Raw genomic sequence first — 13,068 nt, forward strand, 5'->3', positions numbered from 1 at the left:
GAGGAGAGCTTTCTCATTTCCTCTGTACTGTTGTATGGTTTCGCATTGAAGTTATGCATCGCTAGAACCAGAACGGCGATACGATTGTTTAAATACTAAACTCCAACAGAAACCACCAGCACTGAAGCAAGTGAGATTTGAGTAATGGTCGTTGGTGTTGATACCCACGTATCTGACCACACGACCATTCATATAGATTTTTGCTCAGAAAGTTAGAAGGCTATATAGGTCATAATAAATTGAAACTTGTCGAAACACATTGCAAGAAAAGGATAGCAATATAATGATGAGTTGTAATACGCCATCTATTGTTCAAACCAATGAGCTGTGGAGCTTTCGTTTTTGTTCTATGGATATTCAATTTTCCAGTCGTTTAAGCTTCATCTGTGGCGCTTGGGCAGTGTCTAGTGGTATTCTCGAAATTCCTTTTTGTTCGTGAACAGTTGTTAAACCTATAGTTTTTGATTAAAATAATATAATACTAACGATTAATCGATTAATTTCATGTGAATTAATCATAAAACTAGTGAATTGCATATTTTTTATATGCGTTTGACATTTCTTGAACCATTATCCGTGCAAATCGATTAACCGGCAACCGTCCGGTCCCGAGCTGCCCGGACGCTCTACTGTATAACGATTGTGAAATATTAATTTGAGATTGTAAACCTCGAATTTTTCTAATTTGAACTAAACGTTGAACTTATAAAAGGCACAAAATCGGAAGGCAGAAGAATTAACAGAAGGCTGAAGGTGTTGTCAGTACAACGATCCGTAAACGAATAATCTTTATTTTTGACATTCGGATTATCGCACAGTTGTCGCGGTGATGGTCATATTCCGATCCGGCACTATGGTCTAATTAGGGGTCAAATCTCCAGGGTACTACAGCTCGGCCATCCTAACCAACAAATTGACCTCAATTTATGTGTAAATATTAGTAATTCAAATTTCGTTAACGGTTTCATACGGCTCACTCTATTTCTTCAACTTGTTTGATTCTAATATGCCATCATATGGCATCTGAGTTATTGGACAGCCCTCAATGTCCCTAATGACATAGCGATCGTTAGGCAATACCTTATGGACTATGTACGGACCTTTATATTTAGGAATCAACTTCTTATTCTGCTGAGTGTTGCTATCAATGTTCCGCATTACTACATAATCTCCAACTTCATATTTAGCTGCTGGTTTATGATTTTTACGAAAATATGCCTCATTGGTAAGCTGAGATTTAATTATATTTGCCGATGCTTCAGCCCGAATGTCGCTTAAATCATTTAGTGTACTTCCACGACGCTCGTCTAAAAACTCCGTTAGTTCATCAATTAAATGACCCCGTTGTTCAATACCAAACAGGAGAACTGAGGGTGAAAACTTCGTACTGGCGTGCTTTGAATTATTCAACGCATATTCAGCATCCAGTAAATGCAAATTCCAATCATTGTGATCATAAGAGTCCGAAAGTTTGCTGAGTATGGGTCGAAGTACGCGGTTAACCCTTTCGACTTGTCCGTTTGCTTGTGGTGAACCAGTAGCGTTGAGTACATGCTGTACCTCATTTGATCTAAGGAAATTTTCGAACTGGTTGGACGTGAAGCAGGTACCTCGGTCACTAATTATCCGTTTGGGTCGGCTGTAATAGGAAATGTATTGTTTGAGAGCATTGCATACTTCCTGACTTCCAGTGGAACGAGTCGCGTATAGCTTAGTAAATTTCGTAAATGCGTCTATCACAACTAATATATACTTCTTTTTGGATTTCGTAAGAGGTAGTGGTCCCAGGTGATCAATGTGAAGTGTGTCAAAAGGTTGGGGAGCTTTCGGTATACTGTGGATGTTCTGATTATTAGTTCTAGTGGGAGCTGAATATATGATACATTTCAAACAATTCTTAATGAAAGACTCAACTCTATTCCGCATAGAAGGAAACCAATAATGACAGCTAATTTTTGAAATTGTTTTGTCAACCGATAAGTGACCTATTTTCTCATGTGTGTGGCGGATGATATTATCTACCATCTCGCGGGGGACATAAAACTGAAGCTCTTTTGAGGGTGACTCATGATATACGAAACCATCTTGCAAAACATATCCAGGTAAATTTTCCAGTTCTAGTTGGGACCTAATGCTTTCAATAGTAGGATCACGAGATTGGGCTAGCTGTAGTTGGAAGTCAATATCAAGTTCACTTATAGCACCAATTGCTTCAGTCCGGCTCAGAGCATCCACGTGGGCCATAGAGGAACCTGAGCGATGCTGAATAGTATAGTCATAATTCTCGAGGAATAGGGACCACCGGGCAATCTTCGCAGAAGTGTTACGATTTTTCAGCGTTTGTACAAGAGAATTGCAATCCGTGATTATCTTTAAGGGTAATCCATGGACGTACGAGTGGAACCTTTTCAACGCATATATTACGGATAGAGTTTCCAACTCGTAGCTATGAAGTTTTGATTCTTCTTTAGAGGTGGTTTTAGAAAAATATGCTATTGGGTGAAGTTTCCCATCATTCTGTTTTTGGAATAAGACTGCACCGAAACCGAATGAGCTCGCGTCGCAATGCAACTCCGTCTCATATTTGGGATTAAATATAGCCAAGACAGGAGACTGGACAAGTTTTTGACGAAGGGTTTGAAATGCTTGGATGCAGGAATTATCAAAATCAAATGGCACATCTTTCTGAAGAAGATTTGTAAGAGGTTTAGCTATATGAGAAAATGATGGAACGAACCTACGGAAGTAAGAAAAGAGCCCTAAACATCTTCTTAACTGTTTGACATTAGTAGGCATAGGAAAGTTATATATTGATGTAAGGTGTTTTCCAGCGCACACAACATATCTTCTTTAGACGGCATGGCACAATCCCACTTCTGAGATGTAAACCTCGAATTTTACTAATTTGAACTAAACGTTGAACTTATAAAAGGCACAAAATCGGAAGGCAGAAGAATTAACAGAAGGCTGAAGGTGTTGTCAGTACAACGATCCGTAAACGAATAATCTTTATTTTTGACATTCGGATTATCGCACAGTTGTCGCGGTGATGGTCATATTCCGATCCGGCACTATGGTCTAATTAGGGGTCAAATCTCCAGGGTACTACAAGATTGTTCCTACAAAACACCACACATTTAGTTTGACAGATAAAATCGGATGCGGCGTCCGACGAAATCAAAACAATTTTATTACGTCGGATCGTCGCATCCGATTTTATCTGTCAATGTAATCATGCAGTTTATGTAGGAACAATATGAAATTTTTTTTTGATAATGATAAAACCATTCAAATCATTAACATTTTCGCAATATGAGCCGAAATAGCGTTTGACAGAAGCGTCCGATAAAATCGCATCGGATGAGCGTTGCCACGGGCCTAACCGTTCACCGCTCAAAAAGACATACAGCGACAACACCGCGCGCGACAAAAAGTAGCTCAATTTTGCAAACAGAGCTACTCGTCCCGCGCGACATTTTTGCTTCATTCGAAATAATCGAATTATCTAGTTTGTTTACAAGCCAGATTAATGCCAAATGCAAAAAAAAATAGATTTGAACACATTGTAACCTATTTTTGTGTGTTTTCAAATAAAAAGTTGGTTGATTGTTGTCACTTATGGTGACGACGCGATCGTTCGAGGATCGACAAGGAGCGTCCGTATTTTAGCTAGCGGCCGCTAGAGGTCTCGGACTGGACGATAAACGTTCGGACTGAACGAAAGGGATCGACCGAGCGTTTGACGGATAGCCGGTGACCGCATGGACTGCGAAATAGGGCTTTCTTTTTTGATCCCGGACCTGCGTGGAAGCGGACGAATTTTTAGTTTTTTCTTCACTCTCTCGGCTACTAAAATTTTGTGCTGTTAAAGGCAAAATAAAATAATCCTGAATTACTTAAAAAAGCCGTTTTTTTGGTAAATTATTTATCTGCAGGCCGGGCGTTGTGCTAACGCGCAACATTCTAAAAATTCAGCTAAAATTCTATTTAAAAACTCAGTCTTATAATTCTTCTAAATTCCTCTCACACGAGCTGTGCAAATTCGGCTCGTTCTCTACTTGCTCTATTATACCACGCGGTAAGCGCTGAGAACAAAGGACTGTTCGGTAAGGTACACGCACATACAAATACACAGCCAACGCATCCGAATCGTGTAGTGCAAAAATGCAAGAGGAAAGTGCAGTGATCGCGGACTTTACGTGTGCGGTGTGCGATAAGGCGGATTCGGTAGATTCGTTATTGCAGTGCGATTTTTGCGATAAATGGTGTTGTAGATGGGGCGGAACCGTAATTAAGTAAATTGTACAACCGAACTGTTTTATCTCTATCTAAATATATTTGTAGTCCTGTAGTGCTTGTAGTTCGGCTTCTCTTCTTCAAGTGTCGTAGAACGGTAGCGGAAGCGATCGCAGTGTATATAGAATCTAGCTATTCATACCACGGTGTGTATGGAAGGTAGTTGTTCATACCACGGTGTGTATGGGGAATAGCGTATGACAGCTCCAGTGCTGCCAGAAGTGTAGCTCAGATATAACAGCTCTTCCGCGCAAAATAGAATTCGTTGTTATAGGTTGAGCCTTTGCGGAGGCTTGATGGTCCGCAGAGAACGACGCAACCTTTGGTCCACCGGCAAGTCCGCTGACCCTGTGGGTTGATCAATTGCAGCTGTTTCGTTAGAAATCGGTAGTTGGATACCCGTTTCAAGATTAGGAGCAGTCGGGATAGCAGGGAGGGACATGTCAGTGGATGTATAAGTGTTATCGTAGTTGTATGTATTTGTAGTAATGTCTGGAGTGACTGCGATAGTGTTGTCGTAGAAATTTTCACCACCAATCTCTTCACGGCGCAAAGAAATTTCTTCCTTAGTAGATTCCGATAGCCCTGCACCAACACTACGTAGTTGATCGATATGCCTTTTCCAGGTCCGCCCGTCATTAAGTTTCACTAAATAGTGGAGTTTACCTAGACGTTCTTTAATTGTCCCAAACTCCCACTTGTTTCCGTGAACGTATTCTCGAGCTGCAACTTTTGATCCAGTAGTCAATGCACGTATTTTAGACTGAACTTCATTTGAGTTTGGATCGTTTGATGGTATCATGAGATCCAGCCTTGAACGGATCTGACGACCGAACACTAATTTTGAAGGTGAAAATCCGGTGGCTGGGTGAATCATTTTACGGTATGAGAGCAGTATATTGCAAATTTCACTGTGAACTTCCCCTCGATCACATTGTAGCGACTTTAGTTTAGATTTCATTGTTTGTATAAATCTTTCAGCCTGTCCATTAGTGGCTGGATGGTACGGAGCACTAAGTTTATGAGTAATTCCGTTTAGTTTAAGAAATCTTGAAAATTCAGTAGAGGTAAATTGAGGACCGTTGTCACTCACAAAGACAGAAGGTAATCCATAAGTACTGAAAAACTCCCGGCACAAACGAATTGTCGTTTCCGTAGTCATGTTTTTCACAACGTAGACCATAGGCCACTTCGAGTATGCGTCAATTAATATGAGGTAGTAAAGTCCCATGAATGGGCCAGCATAGTCCGCATGAACACGCTGAAACGGTTCCGTAGGTGTTTCCCAACAATGAAAAGTGACTTTGGGAGGATTAGCCTTTGCAGCCTGACAGGAAGCACAATCGTTGACCAGGTTTTCGATGTCTCTGTCTATGCCTTCCCACCAACAATAACTCCGAGCAAGTGATTTGATTCGTGTTATACCGAAATGTGTTGAATGGAGTTCTTCAAGCACCTTTCTTCGCAATGCAGGTGGTATGTATACTCGGCTACCACGCATCAAGCAATCTTTATGTAAGTTGAATTCTTCCTGATTCACACCAAATCTATGTTTCCCTTCAACTGAGTTTCCAGTTCTTAGGGCACGTAGCAATTCGCGAACATTCACATCCGCTAGGGTAGCTGCACTCAATTCATCTACAGTCAGTGGGAGTGTTTGTATTGCATTTACCTCAACTACCTCCGGTTCTTCAATTTCCGATTCAGGGTCAGTAGTTGAAACCGGTAGGCGAGACATAGCATCGGCATTGAAATGTTCCGACGAACGGCGATGTCGAATCTTATAATCGAACGCCTGTAGGAATGCCGCGTAATGCTGCATGCGCATTGCGGACATAGTAGGAAGTCCTTTAGATTCCGAAAAGATTTGGCTGATAGGTTTATTGTCTGTTACCAGAATAAATTTGCGACCGTAAAGGTATTGATGAAACTTGCGAACACCAAAAATGATCGAGTAGGCTTCCTTATCGATCTGAGAATATTTTTGTTGCGTTCGAGTAAGGGTCTGAGATGCGTACTGTAATGGCCGTTCAGTTCCATCAAGATACTGATGACTAAGAACTGCCCCAACCCCGTATGGGGACGCGTCAGTAGCTAAAATTACCGGAAGTGACGGGTCATAATGTACTAAAAACCTATCGGATTGCATCTCCCTTTTTACCAATGTAAACGATTTATCACAATCAGCACTCCACACAAATGGAACGTCATCTTTAAGTAAATTATTCAGTGGGTACAAAATAGTACTGAGGTTAGGGAAAAATCTACCATAGTAGTTAATGAGTCCAACAAAAGACCGTACTTGCTCCTTATTTTTAGGAATAGGCATGTTTTGTATTGCATCAATCTTTTCGCGGAGTTTGTGGATTCCTTGCTTGTCCACCATGTACCCGCAGTACTCAATTCGATCAGAGAAAAAGTCACACTTTTCTCTATTGACACGCAATCCATATTTATCTAATCTGTTAAGTACTTCCTCAAGTCTAAGTAAATGCATTTTTGTATCAGAACCAGTAACGCGAATGTCATCAATGAAGACAGTAACGCCAGGTATGCCCTGCAAAATTTCCTCCATCAGACGTTGAAAAATTGCAGGTGCGGAAGCAACTCCATACATGAGTCGAGTGGGACGAAACAAGCCTCTATGAGTGCTCAATGTAAGTAAGTCCCTATCCTCGGGTCGAACTTCGAGTTGTAAGTAAGCTTGCGAAAGGTCCAATTTTGAGAATGTCTCCCCTCCCGCAACAGTAGCAAAAAGTTCTTCGACCGTCGGAAGAGGATGTTCATCCACCAGTAAGTTTGGGTTAAGAGTAATTTTGTAATCGCCGCACAACCGCACTTTGCCTCCGGCTTTCCTAACAGCAACAACAGGTGTAGCCCACTCTGAGTGGTCCACTTTTTCCCATATGCCTTCTTTCACGAAATGATCAATTTCCTTATCAACCGTGCTGCGCACTGCAAATGCCACTGGCCTAGCTTTTATGTATACCGGTTTTGTATTTTTCCTAACAGTAAGTGTAGCTTGTATTCCTTCAATTTTACCAACACGTTCATCAAAGACACGTGAAAATTTTGTAAGTAAGTTATTCAATGCATTAGTGGTAGACTGATTTTTGCCACTACAGTAGGAAACTGAATGTGTACCTGGTTGGAATACACGATTGAAATCTAAATTCAAAGCAAGTAGCCAATCACGCCCTAACAACGGATGTCTACTAGATTCTGCGACATGTAGAGGCAATGTAAATTCCTCACCATTTGCAACTACTTTTACCGTTATTTTCCCAAGCACACCAATGTCATTATCGCAGTAACTCACGAGTCGAATGTTAGTAGGGGAAATGTCAAAATTGTTAAAGTATTTTCGTTTGTCTTGTAGGTTGATTAAGGATACGGGTGAACCAGTGTCGACCTCGAACGTTAGCTGTTTTTGATTTATCCACAGACTCAACAAAAACTTACCAGCAATACCTTGGATCGCGTTCAGGTGTAACACATCCTTCATAACACACGGCTGCTCCTCCAGGTGATGTGCGTCATCCGTCCCCTTCTCATTGGTCTTGGTGAGACACATCCTCTCAAGATGCCCCGCTTTCTTGCAGTATTTGCAGATCGTAGCTTTATGTTTGCATTTGTCTGCGTAGTGGTCAGGATCCCCGCAACGATAACATCGTTTATTTCCACCATTCTGCTTGTTCGACAGGCGACCGGAACTTTGACTGGAACTGGCTTGGCTCGATGACTGGAAACTTTTTTTAGTTTTGTTTGCTCCATGCTCGATGTGCTGAACCTCACTTTTTTGACGTGAGTTGTGCATTTCATCGGTTCCACGATGAGACATTTCCATTCCGAATGCGATCTCCTTTGCCTTTGTCAAGGTTAAGTCGCGCACTTCCAGCAATCGAGACTGTATCACACGGTTCTGGATGCCAAAAACGAACTGGTTCCGGAGGGCCTTGTCCATGTAGTCCCCGAAATTGCATGTTTGGGCGAGCTTCTCCAAATGCATCAGGTAATCGCTTAGAGTTTCTTGCTCTAGCTGTTTACGGCTCGCGAACTTGAAATTCTCCAGTATTTCCAAAGGAGTAGGACTGTAATGTTCCTTCAGTAGAGCTACAATCTCGTCGTACGTTTTTGTATGTGGCTCAGCATTTTTCAGCTTATTGCACAGCACATCGTATGTAGGGCCGCCCATGTAGTGTAGCAGAAAATCGCGTTTATCGGCTTCACGCACGTGGTAAATCCGGAATGAAATTTGTAGTCGATTTAACCATCGGTCAAATTTCGATGAAGCAGGATTGAATGGCTCGAAATGAAATGTAACTGGTACCGCAGCACCACTCACAGCAGGCAAAGCGGGACTGGCGACTGCCGGATCGTCGACAACCGGGTTAGGAAGCGCCATTGTGATGTAAAATTACGCAGTAGACAGCCAAATTCACGATGCAGCAACTTGTTTGTATATGTATTGCGCCTAGCACATTCACGTAGCTTCGTACTTCTCGTCGCCAAATTGTTGTAGATGGGGCGGAACCGTAATTAAGTAAATTGTACAACCGAACTGTTTTATCTCTATCTAAATATATTTGTAGTCCTGTAGTGCTTGTAGTTCGGCTTCTCTTCTTCAAGTGTCGTAGAACGGTAGCGGAAGCGATCGCAGTGTATATAGAATCTAGCTATTCATACCACGGTGTGTATGGAAGGTAGTTGTTCATACCACGGTGTGTATGGGGAATAGCGTATGACAGCTCCAGTGCTGCCAGAAGTGTAGCTCAGATATAACAAATGGTACCATTACGAGTGTGCGCACGTGGATAAAACGGTAGAGACGAGGGCATGGTGGTGTGCGGAGTGCGAAGTGAAGACCAAACTAGCGAGCGGCAAGAAAGACGACGAGATAGCGCGCTTGAAGAGAGAGATGGAGGCTCTTAAAGCCACGACGGAGAAAGCGTTAGCTTTGATACGGGAGAAGGATGCGGAAGTAGCTCGGCTCAGTAAGAGCAGCGAGCGAACCTCGTTTTCGCCCGGGGAATCGCTTCCTTGCTCAACGGCTAAACGGATTTCGGTCAACGAAGAAGGTGACCTGAGCCAAAGCCAAATAGCAGCCCGTCAAGCAGTGCGCTATGAACTCCCTTCATTCAATGGGAATCCCGAGGAATGGCCGATATTTCTGTCTACCTTTCGAAGATCGTCTCGTACGTTTGGGTTTACCGAAGACGAAAATATCCTTCGATTGCAAGGAGCGTTACGGGGAAAAGCACTACGAACGGTGCAAGGCCGTCTCCGGCACGCTGACAATCTGGAGGAAATATTGAGCGCGCTTGAAAAATCATACGGGCGACCGGATGTGTTAGTGAATACGTTGCTCGAACAAATTCGCGAATCACCGCCGATTAAGTCTGAGCGGCTCGATAGTTTTATCGAATACGGCGATTTAGTTGCTGAAATATGTTCAACTATAAAGGCAAGCGGAACTTCTGACAGATTGTACGATGCAGCGCTGCTTCAAGAGCTGGTGGACCGTATGCCGGCATATCTGCGCTGGAGCTGGGGCATGCATAGTCAGGAGCTAAAAAGTGTGACGATGAGCGAGTTCGGTGCCTGGATTCAGAAGGCGACGGATGGAGCAATGGCGGTAACTCCTCCGCAGCTGAAGAAGAAGACGACAACGCGACAAGTGCATGCGCAACACGTGGAGACGCATCAGCCCCAGCCCAATAGGCATCGAGAGTGCGCGTTGTGTAACAGTGATACGTGCGGTACGATCGCGGAGTGTCGGGTGTTTAACCGGTTAAGCGTTGCTGATAGGTGGGACAAGGTGCGCACCTTTAAGTTGTGCAAACGATGTTTGGGCAAGCACTACGGCCCGTGCTCGAAGCGTGACGACTGTGGTGTCCAAGGATGCGTCGCTAAGCATCACCGGAAGTTGCATCGTGTCACCAGCGAGGAACGCGTGGAGATAAATCATCATGGAACGCGCTCCGATGGTACATTGCTGCGTTACGTGCCGGTAAAGCTGCACGGTGAGAGTGGTCCAATTTACACGCATGCGCTGTTAGACGAGGGGTCGACGGTGACGTTGATGGAGCAGGAGCTCGCCAGGCAACTTGGGGTTAGCGGCGTTCTTGACCCGTTGTGTTTGCAGTACAGTGCGGGAGAGCGACGCGATGAACGTGATTCGGAAAGGGTAGCGGTGCAAGTCTCCAGTGCTGAAGAAAATGCATCCGCATTTTCGATGGCCGACGTGCGTACAGTCAGCCGGTTATCGCTCCCTATCCAATCGGTCGATGTGAACGAGTTGAAGCGGAAATATAAGCATTTGGAGTCGATTCCAGCTGCCTCGTATGAGGCTGTTTCTCCTCGTTTACTAATCGGTATCGACCATTACAGATTGACCAGACCTTTGAAAACTATAGAAGGACAGCCAGGACAACCTACAGCTACGAAGACGCGTTTGGGATGGCTCATTTTTGGCAAATGCACTGATAACGCTAACGACACATCCATTGTGCAGCCGGAGTCTAGCTACCACGTATGCGATTGCCAAGGAGAGACCTCACGGGCAGATCGTATGATGGCAGCGTACTTCGAAGTGGAAGGTTATGGTCCTGCGAAGGAGCCTTTGTTATCGAAGGAGGATCAACGTGCGATGTCGATTCTGCAAAACAACACAAAACACGTCGACGGGCGGTACACCACGGGCTTACTCTGGCGGAGCGACAACGTTTTCATGCCGGAAAACCGTCAAATGGCTCTATCTAGGATGGAGTGTCTGGAGCGTAAGATGAGCCGAGATACGAGCCTTGCGGAGAAAATTAACGCGATACTAGAGGACTACTTGGAAAAGGGCTATGCCAGACCGATAAGAAAGGATGAGCTGAAAACATTCTACCCTAGGAAATGGTATCTTCCAGTGTTTCCAGTGACAAATCCTAACAAGCCTAATAAAGTTAGGTTAGTATGGGATGCGGCAGCTGAAGTTAGAGGTATCTCGCTGAACAAGAAGCTGCTGACTGGGCCTGACCTGTTGACGCCGCTGCAAGCCGTGCTATTCCGTTTCCGTGAATATCGAGTCGCGGTGGCAGCTGACATCCGGGAAATGTACCACCAGGTACGCATTTGCGATGATGACGTCCACAGTCAACGGTTCCTATGGAGATGGGGAAACACAAATGCAGAGCCGCAGGAGTTTGTCATGCTGAGGATGACCTTCGGTGCAGCATGCTCTCCAAGTACGGCGCAATTTGTAAAGAACGAGAATGCGGAGAAATATCGTTCCCTGTACCCGCGTGCAGTTCGCTGTATCCATGAAGAACATTACGTGGATGACATGCTTACAAGTGTGGAAACGGAACCAGAAGCGATTGAGCTGGCATATCAGGTGAGCGTAATACACAATAATGCTGGATTTTCTCTCCACAATTGGCTCTCAAATAGCATCAAAGTCGCGACAGCGGTAAAAGGCACTGAGTCAACCCTCAAGGAAATGGATTTCGAACCGTGTCTAAAGCCAGAGAAGGTGCTGGGAATGTGGTGGGACACCACAACAGATAGTTTCGGCTTTAAACTATCCCGTGTAAGACACCTGGAGCTGGCACGCAAGGACAAACCACCGTCCAAGAGGCAGATGCTGCGGACTTTGATGTCGATCTACGACCCGTTAGGTTTGATCGCAGGCGTGCTTTTTTATTTGAAAGTACTTCTTCAGGAAGTCTGGCGCCTACACCTTGGCTGGGATGACGAAGTTCCGGAAGAGATCCAGCATAAATGGGACGCCTGGATGGAACGACTGCCAGAATTGGAAAGTTTCATCATACCACGTTGCTACCGACAGCTGGCGTCGCTCACCGAATCATCTCTACAGCTACACGTGTTCGTTGATGCGGGTGCAGATGGTTACGCAGCGGTCGCGTACTTCCGTTTTGAGTGCCATGGACGTATCGAGGTGTCGTTAGTTGGATCCAAAGCTAGAGTGGCGCCTCTAAAGTATCTTTCCGTGCCCCGCTTAGAGCTGCAGGCTGCTGTGATGGGTTGCAGAATAGCCTCGTCTATAACTAGTGCTCATCGAGAAACTATTCGTGGAAGCTACTTCTGGACAGACTCGACTGATGTTATAGACTGGATAAACGCAGACCACCGTAAGTACTCGATTTTCGTCGCACATAGGGTTGCTGAGGTGCTGGACACGACGAACGTCGACGATTGGCGATGGCTTCCAACTAAACTTAATGTGGCGGACGAAGCGACCAAATGGACCAACCTGCAGCATCATCTCGCCTCCGAACGATGGTTTAGCGGGCCCGAGTTCCTGCAACTACCCGAAGCAGAATGGAACATACCTCGTCGAGTACCATCGGAAACGTCCGAGGAGGTGCGGAAAAAGGATAGGCTGAAGCTGGTCGGCATCCACATAGCGCGTCCGATTTTCATCGACTACGAGAGATTTTCCCGATGGACGCGGCTGGTCAGGACGATGGCTTACGTGTGTCGGTATGTAAACATTATTACCAAAACTAAATCTCCATCGACAGGTCCGCTTAACCGCGACGAAATCCAGCGAGCTGAAACGGTAATTCTGCGAGACGTTCAGAGGAACGCTTTTACCGATGAATATGCCATACTCTGGAAGGCGAGGGAAAACTCAACAACACCGTCGTGGAAAAGTCCGATTCCCAGAAGTAGTTTGTTGTTCAAACGAAGCCCCTATATGGACGAAGACGGCTTGCTGAGATTGAGCGGAAGGATCGATCGTTGCCGTTACGTCGACCCCGG

The 13,068-nt window shown here is 44.7% G+C and overlaps 2 protein-coding genes across 2 annotated transcripts; one reads left to right on the forward strand and one right to left on the reverse strand.

Annotated features, from left to right (window-relative positions):
• Window positions 1-4,564: 4,564 nt before the first annotated feature.
• On the reverse strand, window positions 4,565-8,701 carry LOC125908372 (uncharacterized). The gene is made up of 2 exons (XM_049611093.1): window positions 7,759-8,701; window positions 4,565-4,644 (listed from the first exon to the last, which is right to left on the reverse strand). Exons 1-2 carry the CDS (start codon window positions 8,699-8,701, stop codon window positions 4,565-4,567), a joined length of 1,023 nt encoding a protein of 340 aa, XP_049467050.1.
• Window positions 8,702-9,214: 513 nt separating this feature from the next.
• Window positions 9,215-12,837, forward strand: LOC125908373 (uncharacterized). Its single transcript, XM_049611094.1, has 2 exons — window positions 9,215-12,786; window positions 12,828-12,837. The coding sequence occupies exons 1-2, from the start codon at window positions 9,215-9,217 to the stop codon at window positions 12,835-12,837; spliced, it is 3,582 nt and encodes a 1,193-aa protein (XP_049467051.1).
• Window positions 12,838-13,068: the final 231 nt, after the last annotated feature.

This window comes from Anopheles coluzzii, chromosome 2, assembly GCF_943734685.1.
Source record: "Anopheles coluzzii chromosome 2, AcolN3, whole genome shotgun sequence".
NCBI lineage: Eukaryota > Metazoa > Arthropoda > Insecta > Diptera > Culicidae > Anopheles > Anopheles coluzzii.